The 24,382-nt window shown below is 37.8% G+C and overlaps 2 protein-coding genes across 7 annotated transcripts; both read right to left on the reverse strand.

The window, feature by feature from the left end:
- Window positions 1-1,123: 1,123 nt before the first annotated feature.
- Window positions 1,124-13,576, reverse strand: trafd1 (TRAF-type zinc finger domain containing 1). 6 transcript variants are annotated; one of them, XR_014894665.1, is made up of 13 exons: window positions 12,914-13,436; window positions 12,585-12,633; window positions 12,347-12,482; window positions 10,817-10,870; window positions 10,296-10,719; window positions 9,466-9,741; window positions 9,327-9,391; window positions 6,887-7,147; window positions 6,577-6,715; window positions 5,581-5,791; window positions 5,328-5,385; window positions 3,183-3,278; window positions 1,124-2,158 (listed from the first exon to the last, which is right to left on the reverse strand). XR_014894665.1 is itself a non-coding variant. In XM_085294452.1 (12 exons), the coding sequence occupies exons 2-12, from the start codon at window positions 12,617-12,619 to the stop codon at window positions 3,240-3,242; spliced, it is 1,698 nt and encodes a 565-aa protein (XP_085150578.1). In that variant the 5' UTR covers window positions 12,620-12,633; window positions 13,443-13,576; the 3' UTR covers window positions 1,124-3,239. The 6 variants fall into 6 exon arrangements, 5 of the variants coding, with proteins under 5 accessions (XP_085150578.1, XP_085150580.1, XP_085150579.1 ...); XM_085294452.1 differs by lacking the exon at window positions 12,914-13,436 and adding an exon at window positions 13,443-13,576 and having other exon boundaries at window positions 1,124-3,278; XM_085294454.1 differs by having other exon boundaries at window positions 1,124-3,278; window positions 13,274-13,436.
- Window positions 13,577-14,458: 882 nt separating this feature from the next.
- On the reverse strand, window positions 14,459-22,868 carry LOC146562580 (MOB kinase activator 1A). Its single transcript, XM_085294457.1, has 6 exons — window positions 22,394-22,868; window positions 21,091-21,257; window positions 20,560-20,653; window positions 19,021-19,154; window positions 18,232-18,395; window positions 14,459-16,359 (listed from the first exon to the last, which is right to left on the reverse strand). Exons 1-6 carry the CDS (start codon window positions 22,405-22,407, stop codon window positions 16,282-16,284), a joined length of 651 nt encoding a protein of 216 aa, XP_085150583.1. The 5' UTR covers window positions 22,408-22,868; the 3' UTR covers window positions 14,459-16,281.
- Between the last annotated feature and the right edge of the window lie 1,514 nt (window positions 22,869-24,382).

A 24,382-nucleotide genomic window follows, 5' to 3' on the forward strand; every position in this document is an offset into this window, starting at 1 on the left:
TGACATCAGCCATCAGAGTAAGGTTACACTGTGGTTATGGACATAGTCAGCAATGACAGTCGGACTGTTTGACACTATGGAGCCCAAAGTGTGCCAAATAAATGTATCCTACACTATTGCACCATCAGCAGCCTGAACCACTGATAGGCATTCATGCTTTCATGTTGTTCACACCAAATTCTGATCCTACCATCTGAATGAAATCAAGACTCAGACCAGGCAGCATTTCTCCAATCATCTATTCATGAGGTTTTGCAAATTGTTTCCTGTTCTTAGCTGACAGAAGTGATAACCAGTGTGGTCTTCTGCTGCTGTAGCCTATCTGCATCATGGTCCCTCATGTTGTCCATTTAGAGATGCTTTTCTGCATACTTTGGTTGTAACGATTGGTTATTTGAGTTACTTTTTTGAAGCAGTCTGGCCTTTTTCCTCTGGCCATTGACATCAACAAAACATTTTCACTCACAGAACTGCCACTCACAGGATATTTTCTGTTTTGGGACGGTTCTCTGTAAACCCCAGAGATGGTAGTGTGGGAAAATCCCAGATCAGCAGTTTGTGAAAAACTCAGAGCAGCCCATCTGGCACCAACAACCAAGCTACGTTCACAGTCACATAGATTACCTTTCTTCCTCATTGTGATGCTCAGTTTGAATTTCAGCAGGTCATCTCAAGCATGCCTACGTGCCTAAATACACTCAGTTTAACACAGAAAGCAAAGCAATTTACTCAAACTTAAAGTAAAATAATTAATAAATAAATAATCAGAGATTCTGGATTTCTGATTTTCATGCACTTTAACCCAAAAATCATCCAAATTAAAACAAAATAAGTCTTGACATACAGGTATTTAACTTTACATTTAATGAATATATAATATATTAAAATTTAACATTTTAAATATTATTAAAATAAAAACATTTATACTGTATTCTTACTGTTAGAGACACTAGTATTTCACTTCCCTAGCCACGCTGTTGGCGGTAGAAAAGAAATGAGCAGTGGATTAAGTGAAGAACATGAGCAGATATTTTAGTCTTTCTGCCACTTTGTTACAACCAGGTTTATTCATGTGATGTATATGGAAAAGAAAATACAAACACCAGTCACAAAACTATCAAAGTGCGCCTTAAAACTTTTAATAACTACACAAGACAAAGAGCATCAAGACAGCTGTTCTTAAACAGCACGTCAGCCTAAAATCCAACAAAAACAACACACAAGGTGATTTCGCTCATGAGCTGCTGTCTACTTGGGCATTTTGATCACAAAGGCAAAATGTGCAGATCTCATTATATGAGCAGGCCCTATGTTACACACAAAATACATCCTATCTATCCTAACTACTTAGAGGAGAAACATACAAAACTTTTAACACTACTTCATAAAATATTAGAAAACATCTTATAACACCACAAATATAATTCTATAAGCTTTCTATATGAATTCTATATGATCCGAGATATGATGGTATTTAAATACAAATGAAAACATTACTGAGTAGTTACAAACAAATTATTAAAGACAAAAGTTTAACAGTATAAAAAGACAAGTGTTCAATCGAACCGGAAAATCTTCTCTTGGTCAAAGATGTAGAAATTAAAATTGTTCCTCAAGCCCTTTAAACTAAATGTAAAATCTATCAAAGTGCTTTAGGTTATAGAAAGACGAAGAAACGGCAAATAGTGGTTACAAAAAAAAAAAAAATTAAACGTAACAATAATAGGCTCGAGTAACAAACGAAATATAAAGTCTAACAAATGCACACTGTTGGGGTCGGGTGACTGCCCTTGACACACACACAGTTTTCTTCATAAACCAAGATGTGATTTTTAAGGTCTTAAAAAAAAAACAACAACCTTATATTCAGTATAAATTAAGTCCATCTTAGCATTTATAGTGAAGGCTTCATGTTAGCCATAAAACATCTGATATAAAGTAGAATATGTATGAATAAACCAAACAGACTTAAGTGCCCCTATTATACTTTGTAGGCTTTCCCTATTCTTTAGTGTGTTATGCATATAATCTGTATGTGAATGATGGACATAACCTCCAGGTATGCCTCAGGCCTGCATCCTTTTAAGCGGTCAGTCTCCTCTGGTTGTAGGCTATGTGAAAAATGGTCCTCGGCTCCTTGGCTCTCGGGATACCTACCCTGAGGAGTATTTATGGGCTCAGTAGCTAGCTTCAGCTCATACTGGATAAAACATGAAGTTCATTTTATAAATTATGCTCCTTGTCGGAGTCATCTGTCAGCATCTTGTCAATCAGAAATTGATAACTAGTGAGTGTGCAGTTTTAAAGATCAGCTCGAGGCTTCCTAACAGGACTTCTCTAATGAACAGGTGACGCTACCCTGGCTACACTATTTAGCTTTTCTGTGCAGGTTTGCAAAGTTATAAAGTCCATAAGGAGTTACAACCCCCAGAAAACACTGCTCCTGAACTCATTCTAGATCGCTATGCACCACACTCCTATAATGCCACAAGACTGGCACTCCCTCAAACAAAGAACGAGCAGCTGCCTCACAGTCTGCCATGATTTTCACAGTAGAGTCATTTCTGCTCATTCCAAAATATCTTAGTTTAGAGCAAAGCATGCCAAATGTTCTGCTGACTGAAAGACGGTATGCAGGAGTCTTCATGCACCCCTGATATCTGAGGAGGCAGAGTTCAGCACTCCTATAATCTTGATGTTAGAACAGCCACATCATGATGGTTCAGATAAGTAAGAGATAATGGTTGTGCTGTGATTTCATTTATATTTACATGTAAACTAATCACAGAAAGTTAGAAGTAATCAAAATTCTCTCTATTCTGGACTATCTTAAGTATATAATCAGAGCTGTCCTTGCTTTCATGCCAGCTGACCAATCAGAGCAGGGTTTTGTGCAACGGGGGTTCTTAAAATGAGAGGAGCTTAAATGGGAGCTTTTGAAGATTTCACAAGTATACAGTTTGAGAAAATTGTAGTTTTGAACATTAAGGCATGTAAGCTTACTGTAGCAGTCTCCCAAAATAAAAATTACAAAGCTACAAAGAAGCATAATAGGGGCACTCTATTTTTTTATACTAAGAGTAAAATTCCTCAAGATATAAACTTTAAAATCCAAACACTCTCACAGGCACTTAGAAGATAGCTATATGTTTCATTAAGTTTCAAAAAGTGCAAAAAGTTACACGAAAAGCAGAAGAGTAGAAGATTTGGTTATTCCATTTCTGCACCAGTCTCAGCTCTCACTCTTCATCCTGCTCTTCATTTTGCTTCTTGGGTAACTGCAGTTGAAAAAAAAAAAGTGAAAATGCTTTTAAAATCATGCTGTGTGGCCCTCACGTTAATTATACAGTTATTCTGCGATCAAATGTCTTCAAACTTTTCTTCTTCTTTTTTTAACTCGTTCTGTGTGCAGAGAATTAATGATCTCACTTATTTCATAGTAATAATTACATCCTTGTATTTATATTTGCATCATCCTATGATCACCATGAAGAGCGCACATGGTCTGCATCAGTGTGCAGTTACATTTCTATCAAACCTTCTTTTTAGCATAGTGCTGGCCTTACTTTACTGGGTAAGGTCCACCTTTTGTGCACATTGGACAGAACTGCAAACAGCTGTGATGCAGCGTGAGATCCATCTATCAAAGCTAGCAGTATGATTTGGAGCAGTTTGTGCGGTAATGGCTCTTTTGTGATGGCCTAGCTGCACCATAGACATATAAATAGGTTTTTGTCACCCATGACCCCGTTGCTGGGTTCACTGGTTGCTATGACTTGGACCACTTTCAGTAAATGTTACCAAGAGCTCCCATGACCTGCTGTTTTGGACCTGCTCTATCCTCAATGTTTTCCTTGTGAAAGTTTCACAGAGGGGCGTTGAACAAAGTTCTTTCTTTGTGCTAGCTGGTTTAACAAAACCTAAACCCCAGTCAGAGATAACAGGTATCACGAGTGGTTATCAACTTTCTCTGTTAAGCTGTGTGCCCACATAAAAAGGGGCGCTTCACCCCTCATGTGACTTTTGTTCCTGTCCAAAATAATCCCTACGAGTGTCGTCTACTGTCATCAGAGATGCTATCAGATAGTGCTGATAAAATGGTGATTAAAAATCTATAAAGAACCTAAAAACCATAGCAGTGAAATGCAACACTGTCACAAATAAGATAAGAGATGAAATAATCTGGTGATTTAGTGTACAGACCAGTAAAATAAACATTATGTTAATTGGCAGAGGTGGAAAGTAACAAAGTACAAATACTGTACTTAAGTACAATTTTCAGGTATCTGTACTTGAATAGTTTTTGTTTTCTCACTACTCTTTGCTTTTCCTTCCTACAGTTGTTTGTTGAGGTACTTCAGCATCTAGCTAGCCATACTGAAGACGAGTAAGCATTAAGGGAATGTGAGGTCATTACAAATGCAGCGTTTTTAAATCAGCTCAACAAACATCAGCTAAAGGTCCAGCTGCTGTATTTCACTCCCAGATGGAGAAAGATAAGAAAGGGGACAGGAGAGAAAGAAGAGAGGTTAATCTAAAGGTAAGAATTGCTTAGTGGGATTTGATAAACTGTAAATTTAAAGCTTACATGTAAGTCCTCATGTTTTTAAATCAGATATTGGGTCTGTACATGTGACATTATGTTTTTTTCATATTGTCAAACTTGCTGCAAAGCAAACTGAGGTAGACTAACTGCTATTTAAAGGCTGCATGAAAATCCTCTGCAGGTTAGTGGAGGATAAACAGGTTAGATTCCTGTGCTGTGATTGGTTTAAAGTAACGAACAGTGTGCACAGACTGGTGCACAGAGGCTGTGGTTTTATGGTCAGAGCTATACTATAAACCACCGAATGTATGTCAGTAGAGATTGTGCACAGTGTATGCACTGTTTGGAAGGTAAAGACACTGTCAAGGTACGTCACTCGTTATGCATGAATGTGCTGTGTTTTTATTGTTAATCAAATTAGGATTATTAGCAGAAACATCTTATTTGGTTTAACTTCAATTTTTTCTACTTTTACTTTTTTATGCCACCTGCAAAACAAAAAGTTTAGGCTTTCGCTTTGTTTGTTTTTTTTACATTTTATTTTATTATTAACAGGTTACTTTGAATAGGTTAACTTTATCCTACTGCTCTGTCATTAATTTAAAGTTTAAGTTTTGGCAAAAACAATTGAGGAACAAACAAACAAACAAAAAAACAAGCAGGAAAATTAGCTGGTGTTGCCTGGGTTAACTTTTTGCTTTTTCACCATGTACATGCTCTGATCCTACAAACATGCAAACAAATATCAATGTAGGTGAATGGGATTTTAAAAGTTGTGTACCTTTGATACTTGATTCCTTCTGTTACCTCTTCCTTCTTTGTTTTCTGGATAATGAAGTCTGGTGGAAAAATACATTTAAATGAGAATATTAATAACATATCAGGTCCATTCATCTATTTTCTTTACTACTTGTTAAGAGTCACAGGGAAAATATCACTAAAAGTGCAGCAAAAAGTATATATTTAATAATTTTTTAAAAACTAACAACAGTCATGTAAAGCTAAAAAAATATTTGCACATATAATTATTTTACCCCTTTAGAGATGCATTCTTGTCTGTGTCACAGAAAGAAAAGTGAGTCCCTTCTTCTTCTCCGCCCTGCTGAGGTCTGTTCTTAAGCGAAACATCAAAGTTTGATGCCTTCCTTTGATTCGGTTGGCCGATGCAGCTTTTCTGCCATCCCCTTTGGTTTTGCCCTGATGGTGTTTCCCTGTCAAATGCAAAGTCCTCATCCAAGAAGTCTGCTATATACAAGAGAATTTTAAAAAAAAAAAAGAAAGAAAAAAAAGAAAAGGTGTAAATGAAAACAAATGCAGATGTAGATACAACAGAAGAAAAACTGGACATACAGTATCTAGTAACCCAAATAAAATGCAAACAACACAAACCTTTAACAAGTTATACAAACGTGTTTGCTGATACTGCATGAAAGGTATTCTAGCTTTATGTATGTAGTTTCTTTAAACTGAATTGAACAGTTCTTTAATTCTGATTTTATCTAACCACAAGTACAAACGAAAACTCAATTAAACACACATAAACATAAAATATCTAAATCAATTTTATTCTCATGCTGTGATCACATTTAACTCCCTGATGAAGGCTCGTTTGCTGAACAAAGTTGTTTTAGATTTATGTGCTGTTACAGCTCACCTGGCTGAGCTCGTGACCCAAATACTGAAGGCTAATGCAGTGGCCTAGATTTATGTCCACCCAGGCCATTTGCCGTCTGTCACCCACCCCCACCCCCCACACTTACACACACTTTCCCCTGCTTTTGTTAAAGGTTAAAATGCCAAAACGTGACTAAACCATGAGAACAAAGACATTTTAAATGTCATTTAAACACAAGTGCGTCAAATCGCTTAATCACTGTTGAAACACAGACTTACAAAATTATTTCTGCTCATATAAAAAACAATGTCTCCATATATTACTACATCACTGCAAATGGCATATTTAGATTTCTCAGAATTAGTCAGTTATTTATTCCCATATTTCAGGTTTCTGAATAAATGTCAGATTTTACCTTGGTGCCTTATTCTCCTCTGAAACTCTGGGGACGGCAGCCCAAAGGCTTCTCTACCAGGGCTTAGTGGCTTTTTGATCGATGCTTTTGTTACGTTATTCAGAGGGTGAGCACTCTGGGGCCGCATATCACATTTGTCCTGTATTAAAGAACAACAAAACAAACAAACAAAATAAATAAAACTTTTTAAAAAAAAAACCCAATACATACACATGTAGTTGAACACATTTTAAAAGGTAACACAGAGTTCCTAACAGTCATCATGAAGTGGGAGTTTTGTATTGGCTGGGTAATTAGACGAGTGAAATACCTGATGGTGAAAGACTACAGCCTCTTCAAGAGCAACTCCACAAAATTCACATGGTATGACCACATCGCCCTCTAGTGGACTGGCTGGAGGACTGTAGGACGCTGGGGAGACTGACCGCGGGAAGGTGGGGATATTAGAAGCGAGTGTGTCAGGAAGGCTGTGCATCAGCCCTGAAGTACTGGAGCTGGTCCTGTCATCTTTAGGTGGAGATGAGGGCTGTTTGCTGAAAGACGCAAAGGCCGAAGCAGGACTGCATCCAGTCTGAAACAGAGAAAAGTGGACACTGTTGAAACCTACGTAAGTTAAGTTGTCATGTTATGGATGTATATAGATGGAAATAAGGCATGTGCTCCAACATGCATAGAGTTTAAGTGGACTGTGAACAATCGAAGATAAACCAAAGGTATGCAAATGTTTGCACGCTGTGTGATATCAGTCTGGATCTAAGCATTTTACACTGAGCAGCACACACAATTACTTGTCATTTAACAATACAGAGTGCCAACTGAGAGGGCAGCAGTGTGTGCAGAAGGCTTAGAAAGAGAACCAGAAATACACAGAGGTTATGAACTAAAGCTGAGGCTGGACTCAGACCAAAAGAGGGAAAATATCTGAAAATGTCAGCTGAAGTTACTTGGCAGGCTGAAGCAGGTCTTTTAGACTGAGTAAATGAATGTTTCTCTAAGAGGAAATATCTCATGATTTCCTGTCAGATATGCATAAAGGTTAGTTTCAAGGTGTAGCCTCTGGGTGGACGCCATCAGAAATATCTAAGTTCATTAGTCAAAAAAAGAGAAAGAAAGAAAGAAAAAAAGAAATTAACGAGTTAGTGATTAAACATTTTACATTTATAACAAAAATGGCATTATCTTATTTAAAATAACTTGACTGACAGGGTAAAATCATCAAAGGCACCGTCTCTTTAAATAAAATTCACAACGCCTGTATTCTAACTAACTGTTCAAACTAAAAAACAAAACAAAAGAAATCCAATGCATTTCACCACACAAGCCATCATCAGAAAATAAAACAGGACTTTATAAGGAATACATGATCGTTTGTAATGACGTTCCACTAATGGTAAGCTTCCACCTAGGATGAAAGTGGCATTTTCCACCAGAGAAGCTCCACCAATAGGAGGAATCTTGAAAACCTGGACAGGTGCACCTATGTGTTATGGTGTTTTGGGCTTCTGCGTGAAGACTTCTGCACTGAAATACAATGGAGTTTTTGCTAATAGTTTATAATGGTAATACTTTATAATAGCCCACGACTTAGAGCATAATTCCCCAGAAGTTAAATGGCATTTCAATGTATTTTATTTAAAAAAAAAAAAAAAAAAAAAAAAAAAAAAAAAAAAAAAAAGCGATTATATTTACCTACAAATGCTTAAAAGGTTGGGCACATTAGAATAACGGGGCAGCAAGTCAGCTTTTAACAGGAGGGTGGCTGTGCATCCATAATGCACGTCAACATAATGAATATTAAATATAGATGTAAAAAAATACAATAAAAATAAAATAAAGACGTAAAAAGGCAACATTAATCCACTCCATAATACAGCCCGTGTACCACAAAGTACGAAATCGTTTTACTCATGCAATATGTAAAATTATTTACATGCTACTTTAATTTAATTACAGTATAATTATTTCTTTGTTTCCTGTAAAAGCCTGACTTGTAAGCCCCTTATTCACATGTACCTACCTTTAGGTATTAGTGGGTAAATATAATTAGATTGTAATTTCAAATTAAAATGCATTGAAATTTCATTTAATTACAGGGGAGTTAGTTGCAAGCAGTATTTTAAAGTTATACCGAGTTTTTTAGGTTAAACATCACCACTCTGTGAGAATAAAAGCAGTTTAATGTTACTTGGAAATACAGTTCCTAGGAGTTCTTTGATGATTTATGCTTTGTGTTTTCCTTCCAAAGACAACTTGACATAGATTTGCTATGAATACTGATATGTTTTGTTCTCAAAGAACCAACTTTAAATATTTTTTGTTTCACTGATTATACAGCCAATAAACACCAAAATGCAAGCAAATGAATATAAGCTTTTACTTTGATAAGTCTGGGGAGGATGAACTGCTCCTTTTTATTTTCATTTGCTGAAACTGGCCCCCTCTAAACTTACACCATGCCTTATTACAGGCGGAAGTAAAACAACGTTTAGAAATGTTGGACGTGAAGAAAATCAGCAAAAGATCCTTATTATTATTCAAAGCAACGATTGTCTAAGTGTATAATTGTGACACACGGCAGTCTTTTCAGGCACCATGTGACTGTAGTGCTTTTGTCCATCGTGTATTCTGTGACCCCACTCAGGTTTTAGCTCAGCCGATTTAAAGGAACTTTCCGACATCTAAAACTCTGAGTGGTAACATCGAGTTAGCACTGAGACTCAAAGAAACACCAATCAAAGGCAATCTCAAACCTGATGTAAAATGAGGTCGTCTTCTGGAAACAGCTCCTCGCAAAATTCACAAGGCAGCATTGCATCTGGGGAAACAATTTGAAATGATCAATAAATGGATATCCGAATAACCTGATGTTTCCAGCAAACATTAACTCACCTTTTTGATCGTGGTCCTGCACTGCACTTGTACTCGATCCAACAGTGAAGTCTGGATAGTTGTTGTTGGACAGAGAAGTGTTGGATTTTCCAATCTTGTGATCCCAGATACCACTCCACACGTTGCCCTCGACACCTCTGGCCCCTGTGTCTCCTTCAGTCTGCAGGCTGAGAGCCAACATGTAGTCCAGACCAGATGAATCATCATCCAGAGTGTGCTCAGTATGTGCCCATGTGCTGCCGCTTCTGCTGTGCAGAAAATCACTCTGCCCCAGCACTGGAAGTACAAGATATTTAAAAATAATAATAATAATTAGTTCAGGAAAATAACTCAACAGCATGGCAAATTCATTCTAATCTCTATGCAAAATGTAGAGTAAAAGAAAATATAAATGTCTGTTTAATTATTTTTGGTAAAATGTAAAAGTTAAAAAACAAACATGACAGTAGGAGACCTAAAGTGTGAGCAATATTTCACAAGTTTTTGAAGAAAACTGCCAATAACACTGAGGTTATGCTGATATAGACAAACACACAGTGCTGTGTATGTTCTGTCTGTGTATGTGTGTCCTCCCGCGCAATCAGGAGTTGAGGAACCAAATTTTGCACACAGGTACATCTTAGGCCCCTGAAGCTTCCGATCTAAAACACACGTTATGATGATATCATCATGATACCTAGCAATTATCTAGCAATGGGGTAAAATAACACATTTTTCAGTTTAAGCACCTACAACACCTTATAAAAGTATTTTAATTTTTCAGCTAGTTACATTTCTGGAGCATTCATTTGTGTGCTGCTGTTTCAAAATGTATCAATCAAAACACTCACAGCTGCTGAAAGGATTCTGTGGTGAAATATTTCTCCAGTCTCCTAAGGGCCGAAATCCCCTTGAAGTATTATAAACTGAAGGTCGGGGAAAGACCTGCTGCTCTGCTGCACTGACGTTATTATTTTTCGGGCCTCTCTCTTGGCTTCTCAGGGGGTTTCTAATAGAGTGAGCTTCCAGCCATGCCCCTGACTGAGGGTCCCCTGGACTTCGACCCATCCTACTGTTGTTTCTTTCTTGGGGCGGTGTGAGGCTTCCACATAAGGCCGGATGTGTAGCTTGTTCTCGCAGCATTACATTGCACTTGCAGTAGGGACAAGGCTCAGTGCGCGTTCCACAATAATCCTCGTGGTCTTTGGACTGACTGAAGACAAGCTCCAGTTCGCAGTACTGGCATGGAACCAGCCGCTGAGAGCATTCAGAGCTCTGCAACAGACAATCATCATGAAGACGCAGGATTTAATGAAGATTAACGAAGCTAAGAGTTATAAAATTAAGGAATGGAAAGGCTTTCCAATAATACCTGGTGGGCATCCAAATTATTCTTCTCAATCTTCAAACCACACTTGCAGGTAATCTAAAATGAAAAGCACAGGATTTATTACATTATCACTGTTGTGACACTTTGGAATCCAATAAGGTTTAAATAAAGAAAAAAACAACAACCCCCCACCCCCACCCCAAAAAAACACACTAACAGAGCTTGCACTTGAGAAGAATTTAACTTTTACATTTTTTAACTTTAACTTTTTACACTTTACACATTAATAAAACTTGTAGAGAGCAGGATGAAACTTTTTTTCCAGGTTCAGAAAAAGTTTGAGAACCACTGCAACAACAAAAAAAAAAAAAAAAAAAAATCATCTGTGATGTATCACAATATTTCAGCAACTGAGAAACACAAAATGTACATAAAAATATTTTAAAAAGCAGTGACTATGTATCACCGTGTGTTTTATCATTATTATTCCCTTCTGACAAGATGTCCTGCGCACAATTACATCTCTGTCAGCCATCTTCCTTCTGAGTTTCTATTTCTTCATTTCAAGTTAGCCAACTTTCATTTCCTTAAGCCCTTTCCTTTTGTTAAGTAACACCAAATGAGTCATAAAGTAAGAGAATCCAGTGAAATCAAATGGGTGGTGGAATCAATTTACAGCAAATAAATGTTTTCATAAATTCAGAATTGAATTTACAAAGCTTCTTTCAACATACAAAGTCTTGAATAATTAGGCCCCGTTATATCCCTTATATATTATTATCCTAACAGAGCACTTTAATCTCGCACTGCAAGTTAACTTCAGTCTCCATGAGTTTTCAAACATAGAATGGGAGGCAAAACCTTCAACTTTCAGGCCCCGCAACTATGGAACCATCTCCGAGTTCGGATTTAGGAGACAGACCCTCTCTATTTTTAATATTAGGCTTAAAAGTTTCTTTTTTGATCCACCTTATAGTTAGGGATGAATCAGGTAGGCCTAACATTCCCTTTGTTATGCACCAATAGGCCTAGGCTGCATGAGGTCTTCTCAGACCTGTGTGTTTATACTGCTGTCTTTAGCAGTTATCAAGTTTGTGTCTCACATCCATAATGTGTCTTTTGTCTTAGCTCTCTCTGCGCTCTCATCTTTCCCCTACAGGTTACAGATTATGACTGCCTCTCCTTGAGCCTGGATCGGGTGAAGGTTTCTTCCTGTAACCAGGGAGTTTTTCCTTCCCACTGTTGCCAAGTCCTTGCCAACAGGGATCGTGTGATTACAGCGGTTTCTTTCTAAAATTGTAGGGTCTTTATCTTACAGTACAAAGCACCTTGTGAGGAAAGTTGTTGTGAGCTGTCAGTAAATAAATAAAACTGAACTTCATAACATCTCTCTCTCTCTTTACACACACACAATAAATATATATATATATATATATATATATATATATATATATATATATATATATATATATATATATATATATATATATATATATTCCCCACCTCTGAGAGCACACATCTATCTATTGCAGAGATCATGTGAAAGTCTACATCGCTCCTCTTCAGGCTTACCTGTGTATGTTCCTGCTGCTTGTGATCCTGCAGGTCTGACCTGGGTACTGGCTCCTGGCACACATCACACAGAGAAATATTTCTTCTGCAGTGAATCTCGTGGGTTGTAAAATTGGCCTCAGGGATGTCATGTTTGCTTAAAGGGACAAAGAAAATTAAGAAACCTTTTATAACGTCAATCTATAAAAAAATATTCATCGGGCGATGCAAAATATTCCACCTATTATATTATACCTACCAATTGCCACAGAACTGTGTGTTTTCATCTGCCATGATTTTACCAAAGACTGTGGGGGGAAAAGTAATACGTTAGTAACAAATCAGCAAGTTGTTAGGAGGAAGATACATTTAAATCAGCTCTCTGGTGAGTTTGGCGTTCATATGAGCTACAGTTTGAAGCTAAAGAATATGTGTGAATGATTCGTGAAAAAGGTGCCATTTGAACATCGGGCGACAATAATATTTTTTTTATATCGAGCTCTATTAAAATAGGCCCAGACATTATATGGGCCGCCACTGTTGTTAGTCATTGAAACTGCTTGGCAGCAGGACTTTCGGTTTGCTCACCCAGTGTTTCAGGCAGGTAGCTGACGTTAGCTGACAACGATGGCCTGAATTAGCAAGGAAATTCCTCCTCAGTAATAACTAACAAGCATATTTGAAATACCTCGAAACGTTTTACTGTGCTAGCTCCTTATTATTTTGCTAGATATATAACCCCGTATTGAATACACGACTAGGTATCACCGCAAAGTTAACGCTAGCTAACTAACTTTATAAGCGCATACGAAGAGGCTACTAAGCCAAGAAGCTAATGTAACATCGTTTCCCCCCCTTTAGATAGTTTCTGCCGACCGTTAGAAGTAAAGCCAAATCAACCGATTTAACGCTAGCGCTTATCAGTCAATGATATTCACCCAAACTCACAGACGACAGATAACTACTTGACGACAACTAGCCAGAAAAACAGTTCGCTATTTCCTTCTTGAGCTGGTTTAGATTGACACCCAACGCGGAGTTCGTCAGGCAGTTTATGACTCAACCAAACCAAAGCGTCTCGTCACAATTTATAAAATTGCAACCAGAATACACCTACCGAACGGAATGGCAGGCTCTATATTTTGGGGTCTGGACCCACTTACGTTGAAGCAGTTAAGGGTCAAAGTTAACTGTAAGTCTTAACTCAGGGCACAAAAGCTTCATTTATCTCGCCAGACTGATCTCTGATTGGTTGACAGGAGGACCGTGCAATGGCTGAAAACGTCTCGGGTAAATCTACTTATTTTTATTTTTTCTATCCTATTTCTCCGAAATCTTACACATTTAATGGTTTAGTGCACATTTTATTGTATATTTAGCTAGATATTTAAACCTATCATTTCAAAACATGATTGTCGTTAATCAGTTTTCTTTTTTTAAAACCAGAAAAATAATAGTTTCAAATTAAATAACAATAATGATTACCATCTTTAAAACTATTAGAATTTTAAGTCTACAATTTAGTGGCGATCGCAAACAAATTACCAGCTTTAGTCCCATTTAGATTCATAGCCTGGATACTATCATACACTACTCAATCACATAAAGCCAAAGTTCAGTCAAAACGTTATAAAATTAAGTCAGTTAAACTCAATGGATGTCAGTTTGTCCAGATAGAAGCATCAAACACTGAGAATTTACTTCTTGTGCTTTGTTGCAAATGAAAGCTACAACAGGTGCACTGCAGAGCTAACAAGACCACCTGCATAAGGGAATGGCTTTGCAAATGGTTACTAGAATATTGCTCTCTTTATCACTAACTGATTTTTCTCTAGTATCGCTTTTGCTAGTGTTCTTCATGGCACCTGCAGCCCGTCATGCCATCCCAAGAAGTTCTGCTGTGTCTCCCTGCTCAGGAGATAGGCGGTTACTCAAGGAGAGCTGTGCAGGGCAGTAGAAAGCCATGAACCCAGCATCAGCACCAGTATCTGCTCCCGTAAAAGCCCTACAAAATGATTCCCTGGAAACTGCTCAGCTGCATGTTACTAAATGAACTGTCAGAAACACTGATATTGGTATTGATAGTCTTTTAAAAAGACATGTCATGGAAATGCAGTACACACCAAGCAGCAGTGTCTTTTCAGTGTTTATTGAGTTTCTGATCTATCAATGCCATCATATCAGACACTTCCATTATGGTAAGGCACAGGTTTGTTCAGAGAAAACACTGATCTTATGTACAGCAAATGTGTGGACGTGGTACATACAAACAACTCTTTCTTAGCCTGAATGACCAGCCAACAATTGGTCCAATAAAAAAAAAGACAACAACAAAAAAAAAACCAAAAACAAAAACAAAACTGGTTTCATTCATTTCAAAGCCCTTTTTGTTAAACAAGATTCAAAAGATAAAGCCAACATTTTGCAATGCAATATGAAATGTAACGTCATACCAAAATCTTAAAAATAAAAATCATGAGGGGAAAAAAAAAAGAAAATAAATTTCAAAAACATGTCATTGAATACAGATTCAAGGTAATGCCTGGAAATGCCTGCAGAGTACTGACTTGACTAGCATCTTGTGAGCCGTGAACTAAAAGTTTACAATTACACCTTTACCTTGGTATGACGACAAGTCTTTCTTACAAAGTGGTAACAAAAAATAAAATGAATCCTGCTGCCCCTAAATCTAATAGTTAGTTCCTGTTGTGCATAATTTAAGATCATAATTGGTCACGTGATTGTCCAATAGAAATTTAGGTCCAACAAGAATTCCCTTGATAAAACCAGACAAAGCATTCAGCAGGAATATAATCTGCTTCAGTTTATAAAAAGATGGTAGTACAAACAGCCCTGCTGTTTGAAGCCGGAGGAACTGCCCATGCCTGAAATACTGCATACATCTCAGGTGTACAGGTGTAATAATAGTAATAATTATCCACTATGGTCCATTTCAGGGGGAATATTTAGTACAAATTTTGAAAATAAAAGGAAAAACAAAGAAACTAAGTACCAGCACTGACTTTAATCGGCACCACAGAAAAGAACTAAAATTTTTTAAAAAGTTCACAGATTATATTTTGCTGTTAACAGGTTGACTTTACACTACATAGTCCCTTCACAGGGTCATTATAAAAGCTATAGGTGGAACCAAATTGTAAATAAAAGCACTATATCTCACATTTTACTATTTTAATCAAATAAGGAAGGAAAAAAAGTGCAAAAAGACAGTAATGTGTGATCAAACTGAAACTACTGGAGTCTAAGATGATGTTCTTTTATGGTGTAAGAGGAAAGGCACCTTACGATTAACTATCACTGAATCTCGTCACATAATCAGACCCCTGTTAGCGTGTGGGATATCAGATACACAACTAGCGCGTGACAGAGCTCTATATACTGTTAATATACTATAATATACTGTTACATTTTTTTGCCTGCCTTCATGTAATGTTACAAAAGCCCTCTGAAAACCTTTGTTAACGTCACTACCCCCAATCCTTCCTGTTACTCTCCCTGTAAACTAATGACAGAGAGTTAAAAAAGAAAAAGAAAAACCTACGTTTGGTCAGTTTCTGTAATTACAGCGGATCAGCTGTGTTTCACTTCAACTTCCAAATGTCCTTGGTCCAATTGAGAGAAAAAAAAAAAAAAAAAAAAATCAGTAGGTTGCTCTTAAAGAGTCACTAACCACAGTCCTGTATATAAAAAAAAAAGTTTACTCTACAAAATTATTTTATGATCTTGTGAAGCTAAAATAAACAAAAAACAGAGGCTCAAAGACAGCAAACAACCGAAAGGAACAAAAGGGAAAGAATACAGCAAAGATTCAGGAGATACGAGGAGGAAGGCACAGATTTTCAGAGCTGAGGCTAGAAGTCAGAGGTAGAAGAGGTCACAGACAGCGAAAAAAAGGAGAAAAAAATGTTATGAAGGGAAGACGTGTGATGAAATGTCTATCTGTCCTTTGATCCAAGCTTCTCGATCAAGTCGTGCAGGGGAGCGAGCTCTCGCCGGTCAATGAGGTTGAACTCCTGTAAGAAAAAAGTTTTTAAAAATTACACATGTATTCCAGATTAGTTTCTAAGATATATTTTATAAGTTTAATTAAATGGTTCTCAGACCTCATGGATAGACACAATGTGAATGATTAATGTAAACATTATTTATCTATTTAGGAGAAAACTAGACAGGGAACCTTTAAGTTTACAGTGTAAAACTATAAAATAAAAGTGTAGCATTTACTAAAGCTCAAAAATAAAAATTTCTCTCCACAACCAACACAAGGCCTGTACTATGAACCAGGATTTGGGTCATTTCAGGGTTAACTTTGGTTTCTGTACTATGAGGATGGTTCACTTCTTACCAAGGTATCCTGGTCATTTACGCTGAAGAAATAACCTTATGTCCGAGATTAGGAATGGATTCATGGAAGATACCTCAGGCTACCATGCTCAGATAGCAGGAGCATCTAAAGTTTTTTTTTTTTTTTTAGTAACTTCTAAAGTCTATGTCTGTCCACGCTGAACGTCAGTCATAAAAGATAGATTTTAAGACACGACTGTATTCACTGACCCCCCGGCCTTGACTTTATTAACACAGCAGGTCTTTTCCCATCATACTGACTGCACATTCACACAGGACCTTAATACTGTACTGCTCTACTGTGCTTTTCCTATTACCGACACACATACGGCTGCTTTGTCTGCATTATAGTTTTATCTTCTGTAAATTCAACTGCTTTGGTGACAGTAGACCTAGGCATGTTTGTGATGGCTGCCAACACCACCCCTTTAACATGAGTGCTAGATTCATAAACCCTGGGTTAACAACCATATTCGTGTGACCGCTTATCCTGACTGCTAATGGAATCCTGCGTATGTCGACCTTTCTTTGCAGGCGATGGCCTCTTATTATTGTTGTTGAAGCAGTTAGAGCATCAGTACCTGCACTAAAACTGGCATTTAGCATCAAGCACGTGTGACGCAAGACACTTAAGTACATTATGTATAGTCTATGATAAAAAGACATCTTAACAGCACATAGTATTTACTGCCACACCCTATTAAGATGTGGTTTTATCTTGTTCTGCAACTGAGAGTAGCTCAGCTTATTCCTGTGTTTGAGCAATGTCAGCTATTGTGACAAGTGTGGTCTGTGAAGGTGTTTAAATATCAATTTCAATCTTTTTTTTTTCCTCAAAAGTGACTTTTTTCCCCCCTGTTTGGCTCTTCACATTACTTTTTTTTTTTATGTGGACATTACCACATTTAAGGATCTTGAAGAGAACCGTGTGGACAAAAATAGCCGTGCAGGCACACGCAGCACACTGCTGAACAGAAATAAACCGGGAGGCCAAAGAAGTCGCCAATCACAGTTTCACTTAAAAGTTAATGTGCAATGGACGCCAGAGAATTAGTGTGCACATGATCAAGATGAAAAGGATGAGAAGAGGGAGCTAACTTTCTAATTATGGCTTTCAGCAGAGTAATGACTACTATTTCTACATGGAGGTGTGTGTACATGCAAACATTTCAGGAGGATTTTAACTACATCTGTCTTCTCCACAAGAGTCTTGCAGCAAGATACTCATGTCAGGCGAATGTGCATGAGTCACATGTATTCTAATTTAACTGCTTACAGACTGAGGTAGCATTGCAAAAATATGTGGTATCAGTTATGGAAGTGGCTCAATGTAGATATATATTACAAGAAGTTGTCACTATCTTAAAAATGCTTTTATTCAAACCTGAGCCAAATGGAAACAGTTTCAGAAACATTATTAGTTCCCCCTCACAAAGATTACTCAAGTAAGAGAAAAAATGACTCGGGACTCTTTAGATCAGTATATATATATAAATAACAGTCCAGGTATGAAAGGGGCTGTAGAACCACAAACCACCTACCTGAACAAAGAAAATGAAGTGCTTGAAGGAGGTGTTGAGGTGGGCCTCCTCCTGCAGCTGCATCACAGAGTCAAAATGCTGGTGGTAGATGTGAGCGTAAACCCTGAACAGGCGCTTCAGGATGGTTTTGGCCACAGACATGAAATTCTTGGGAAAGGGAACTCCTGTAGGGGAGAAGGGGTTGGAAAATGCTGATGTCAAGAGAAGAGAATGCGCTGCCTCAATGTCCACTATGAATTTCATCCTAAATCCAGAGGATTGCTGGACTTTTAGCTCATTTGCCTAGCTTAAAAAATGATGTTTTGATATAAAACTACAATGCTGATAGTTAAAGCGATACTTTTCCAGTTTAAAAGTGATAGTATCACATTCACAGACAGACTGGCAGCAAGAACTGTAACCTTCTCATGCGCTGTCTTCCAGTTTTAAAACCTCAGCTGTAGAAAATGAACAAAGAGAAAGCTTGTTTGTCTAAGGGGCTTCTTGGCATCAGTCTGCTCCTCAGCATGCAAGACACAGTTTAGCTGGACTGAAGTCATGTGACTGGCTTGGACCGCCAACACCATTATCCTGCTGCCCTTGGTTATCTTGTCTGTATGTTTAGGATTGCATTGCTTTAAATGCCAAGTGTGCAGCTAAAAAACTTATTTCTGCTCTTTGGTCTTTTTATCAAAAACACAGAAGACCAATAACACCATAATTATTCTCACAGGCTAAAAGTAAAGTCAAAGGAAACATCCCTCTATCTGTTAAACACAAACAAAAGCTTTAAGTTTTGTTAAAACTCACCGATCTTGGAGGGGAAAAGTGTCTCATCATCCAGCTGATCCTGCACCCAAGTCATCAAATAGTCAATGTACTTGGGTGCAGAGCATTTGATGGGCTTCTTAATATTGGTACCATCAGCCCAGTGATACTCATACCTTCAGAGAAAGAACAAAATCAGTAGTCATCTCTCAGATTACCACCTTGTTTCACTAGTTAAACTGGACTTGCTGAAGAAAAATGAGAGCTCTGCATATAACTGTGTATCTGTCAGGACAGTGGAACGTCATCTGGTAGCTGACAGGCCAAAAAAAGAACAGAAGAGGGAAATGCAGAAGTTTCGTAGTCTTGATGGCGGCTATGTCAACAGGAAGTGAACCCCCCTCGTCTCTTCCTCCTGATTAGAGACTGAGCGCAGAAAGTCTTGGCAGGACAGAGGATAGGGGAAGAGTCTAACTAAACAGCTTCTACAGAGTCCACGAGCAAGATTGAATTCCCGTGTTCCTCATGTGACATTCAGATGACTGATTTGAAGCTGATTTAACTTAACCATCTCACCACTAAAAATGTGATCTGGGAATCTGATTCTGCAGTTAACTCAGGACATCAGGTCTTAACAGCTGGACCAGGTCTCTTATGTAAAAGAAAGCTATTTTTATCTCAGTGACACTTCCTGGTAAAACAACGGCAAATAAATAGATAAAATTTAATTGTGGAGATGATAAAACACAGGAAGTGGACCCGCATGAAATGAGTCAGCTGAATTTTGCTTTATCTGATACACAGTGCAAAACAGATTTAGCTTTTTCCTTTTGTTGGTCTTTTTTTTTTTGTTTGGGGGGGGGGGGGGGGGGGGGGATTAAATCCTCAACAAAAACATTATGTTTTGATATCAAACACTAAAAAATGTTTCTCTCATAGCTCAATAATAACCCAAGTCTTAAAAGTCAAAAATCCACTTCTCTGAAATGTAAAAATATATAAATAATCTCAAGTACAGTCAAAGGTCAAAATAAGATGTAAATTAAATTTAAACTAAGGCAAAAAAATTTACCTTTACTCTGCCTCTGAGTTTTGCTGGCCGGTCTAAATTTCTATTGGCTTGTGAAAAAAAGTTTTAACGTTTTGTTTTTAATTGAATTAATTAATACAATCTAATGTTATCAAACTTTTTATTGTGTTTGTATTGCAGGTCTGTTTTTAGTCACAAATGTGGCTCACATTTCCATGGCAACACCTACGTGCTACAGTTAAATGAAGCACTGGAGCAAAGAATTTGTGTCGAGAATTTTTTATAATCAAATTACTTGACTAATCGCTGCAGCCCTAGTCTCGGTGTTGTTGTGTTGAATTGATCAATCTTACAGATGGCTCTTGACATTACCCATATACGCATGACAGTGGGCCATCGTGTACATCATTAACCACACAAATCGATAAAGCAACTAAACACCCGTGGTTTTCCTGCTGTGTCACAAAGTGACTTCAGTTAAATATGCCCTAGTGAAAATACTTGCTCTAAATTAAGAGCACAAACATGAGGAGGACAATGACTGGCGTTACCTTGGTCCTGCAGACATCACGGAGCAGCTCGTCTCGGTGCAGAACTCGGTGATGGTACCGTACAGCATGTTGATCTGGTTGAAGAAATCCACCGCTAATGGAAAGAGTAAATACTTATTTGTTTTATCCAGAATTTATGCATGTTATTATTATGAAGAAAGAACTGGGGGGGGGGGGTTTGCAACAAATTAGATTATAATATGTATTTTAGTATCATCTACACTCACAGTTTAATAGATTTAAAAGCACAAAATGCACATAAGCAATATATTTAAACATACCATATTTTATTAGAGATAATATATAAAACATGTAATTCTACAATCCCTGCTTAATGCAACAACCAATTATTTACCAGTTTGCCAGCTGTGTGCACTCTTCTATGACCCTACTACTCTTTTCACACCACAGGGTGGTGCAAATGTGCAGCACCTGTACAGAACTATTTTATTTATGATTCATACTAACACTGGGCACAGGTACAAACTTTAACTGGTTAGTTGGATACTGTGTGTGTACTAAGTCACTCACTATTCACTGCAATCCATTCATTGAGATCCTCTCCTTCTGGCAGCATGACAGCCTGTCTCAGGTTTCCGCTACCCAGCGTTGCCTCTGCATGTTTCAGCAGCTCATACTGGTGGGAGCCCTCTGGGATGTTCTTCTTCGGCTTGAAGGTCTTAGATGAGCGACTACCACTGGAAAGAAATCAAAGTGGATCTAAGAAATATTGTCTTCACGGTGGTCATGTGGCACAGGCCATATCTGTCTGCCCCCTGCGGGGTTAACGTCTGCCCTTCAAATGTTGACAATGTAATTTTTACATCTTAAATATCTGATATCTGATAAATATACTGTTAACTGGACATGTTGATCTGTCTGTGTCTGATCCCTGCATGGCTGACTTTCATGTGTTTTCCTTCCTCTTTTATTTTTTTCCTTTATAAGGTCTTTTGGGGTAAGACTGTCAAATCAAATGTGTAACAGGACAGGGAGCTGAACACAATAAAAACTGAACTTGTGATAGTGAACTATATAAACAAGAGACTTTTCTCTAAAGTGTTGTTTTTAAAAGGCTAATCTTAGAGCAGATCCTCTTCCTGGGCCTTGATCTAAACACAGGAGGACTCCTATTCATGTGTGCACTCAGCAGATGCAAGCTTGGTGGTGGACATCTATGAACTTCACGCTGAATCCAAACTCGTGATGGATGACCGCTGCAGCGTTTGCTATCAAACCAAAAACTTTGGTTTCCACAGCGTCAGAGCCGTGACTCAACCACATCATAGTGTATACCCACTGACAGGAAATACACCAGTGTCACGGTATTACTGTAAACAACGGAAACTTAATTAGCGGCGTTGCTTTACACTTTATAACAACCCAGCGAGATTAGACCTCCAAAGGTGTGGCTCATAACTAAAAATTGAATGTCTAGCATCGCTTAAGTCAATTAGAGAGTGACTATATGAGCTAAGCTGGCTAACCAAACGCGAGTTAGCGCTGCTCACCAGGCTAGCAAAGTTAGCACGTACTAACTCACTACTTTAAAAAGTTATAGTTCGCGAGTTGTGGCGAACTGTAAATCAACAGTTTCCCGATCATGTTACAATCATCAGTGGTAGCTCTGCGTAAGAAATGGGTGACTTTAACATAACTTAAAACTATACTAAGACTGGGATGGGTAGCTGACCTCTTTATGTAGCGGTGTCTTATTTTATCGCCGCTTACTTCCCTTGACTGAACTTCGCAGAAGCGCAGCTAACATTAACCGCAAGCTCCGGCTGTAACTCAACGAGCGCTTAAAAAAGCAAAAACTTTTTTTTTTACTTACAACAGGAAGCTCATCTTGGCGCAGGAATCGTTTAAGACCCTCGATTTGAACTCTTAAAGCTGGTTTAATAAACAAAAACGCGTTTTAGAAGTACACTGTGCGAGGCACTTGTCAGTGGTGCCTGCTAACAGCAATAGTGAAGGCTAACATGAACTGCACCCGCAGACCCTCTTCCTCTGTCTGCAGCAGCGCAACCGGTAGTCTGTCGCCCCCTTCAGGCTGCCTGTGGGTACTACTACGTACATATTCCAAGATCAAAAACTTTCTGTTAGAAAGCTGTTACTTTCTTATGTGTCATCCTGGAGCACTGTGACATACTGTGACACTGTAATACTGTGACATAGAACATTCCCCTTAAGTTCTATATCATTTTTTGATTGTTTAATATGAGGACCGTGAGACAGCAGTGAGTTGTGAGTTTGAAGACAAAGTTAGAGAGGTAGGGCTGAGAGGGTTTGGACATGGTGCAGAGAAGAGATAGTGGATATACTGGACAAAGGAAGGTGAATATGAAGCTGTCAGCCAGGAGAACAAGAGGAAGACCTCAGAGAAGGTTCATGGATGTAGCGAAGGAGGACATGCAGAGGACTGGTGTGACAGAGGTAGATCCTAGGGACAGGGTGAGACAGAGTCAGATTTCAAATCAAACAATGGATATGTGATCTAAGTGCAGACTGTCAGCTTAAATCTTTTCCATTTTCAGTCAAATAACAAGCTATTTCATGGCCAGGTGAGGCCTGTTCCCTCATTATAGCAAAACTAATTAAGCAGATAAAAGATCTGGAGTAAAAGGTATAAAGTCTTGGATTTGCATTTGGAACTCGCAATATGAGTCAAAAAAGACACATCAGTTCAGGTGAAGGCATCATTAGTCTGGAAACACAAACTTATCAGAGAGATATCAAAATATAAAATAAATAAATATATAAATGTATATATATAAAATAAATAAATAAATCTTTGGATATATGAAACAAGATGAACTTGTACCTGAAAGATGGAGAAGAGAAGAGAGAGACAGCATATGATCTGAAGCATACAACATTATCTGTCAGAGAACCTACCTATTCATTTATAGCCCACCCTGCATGTGCTCTCCAGATAAGGAACTACAGTATATCTCGGTACTCTCCAAGCTCTAAAGCTAGGCTGTTCGCTTGTGGTTACACCAAAGAGTGAGAACAAACAGTGGCAAACAGAGAACAGATCAGTGTGTTTCAAAAGGTTCAGTCAGGTATTCATTTTTTCCACAAAACCTCCAGCAGACACTGGGGTTAACTCCAAAAAATCTACTGCCTTAGAAATGTTTTTCCTTTAAGAGCCCACAGTTTGAAATAAACATGAGTACAGATAAGACCTACATTTAATCAAGTGCTTGACTAAAGTACAATTCTTGTTATGTGTACACAAGTGAGTACTTAAATGTATAAAAATCTGCTTTAATACATCCAATAGATAAATGTGCCATGTACGCCATTATATTTGTAGTTGTTTTTTGTTATGGTTTCAGAAAAAAAACGTTTTAAAGGATGTTAAAGCTGCCAATAGGGAATAAAGTAATTACAATGGCTCAACTTGACCAAGAAAGCCATGATAATCATTTAGTAATCTAATAATAACAATCCAGTTTCAGTGTTGGTTTTAGTTTTCTTATTATAATGTGGGCGTTAAGAGTTAGAAGCATGATTTAGGAAGTTCAGAAAATGTATTACAATACAAACACAACGCTTCATTTGATAGACTCGATATTAATTTATGCCAAAGCCTCATTAAGCTGCAGTATCTCTGAGCATTGCAGGGTGTGACTTTGGCCTGCGGTGAAAACTGCAAAAAGTTCTGTGAAAATACAAAACAATTAAGTTAGTTTTGCAACTATATAATATTCTTAAGTTTTTTTTATGAATTAGCTTTTAAGTCAGTTGATTCAAATGTTTTTACCACACCTAGACTTGGTTTCAATGTTGTTTTAGTTAACTATGATGTTTGAAC

This window comes from Mchenga conophoros, linkage group LG12 (genome assembly GCF_057382185.1).
Source record: "Mchenga conophoros isolate Kocher_MC1m ecotype Shallow Benthic linkage group LG12, M_conophoros_male_GT1.1, whole genome shotgun sequence".
NCBI lineage: Eukaryota > Metazoa > Chordata > Actinopteri > Cichliformes > Cichlidae > Mchenga > Mchenga conophoros.

What these genes read in the sequence shown, in the direction of transcription:
- trafd1 (XM_085294452.1), bottom strand. Translation starts at nt 12,619, where the DNA reads ATGGCAGATGAAAACACACAGTTCTGTGGCAATTG. An exon ending in ACAGAATCCTTTCAGCAGCT is followed by an intron (nt 9,742 to 10,295) that starts GTGAGTGTTTTG and finishes TTGTACTTCCAG; the next exon opens with TGCTGGGGCAGAGTGATTTT. An exon ending in CTGTAGTCTTTCACCATCAG is followed by an intron (nt 6,716 to 6,886) that starts GTATTTCACTCG and finishes TCTTTAATACAG; the next exon opens with GACAAATGTGATATGCGGCC.
- LOC146562580 (XM_085294457.1), bottom strand. An exon ending in TGAATGGATTGCAGTGAATA is followed by an intron (nt 20,654 to 21,090) that starts GTGAGTGACTTA and finishes TCTTTCCATTAG; the next exon opens with CGGTGGATTTCTTCAACCAG. An exon ending in GTGATGTCTGCAGGACCAAG is followed by an intron (nt 19,155 to 20,559) that starts GTAACGCCAGTC and finishes CTTTCTCTGAAG; the next exon opens with GTATGAGTATCACTGGGCTG.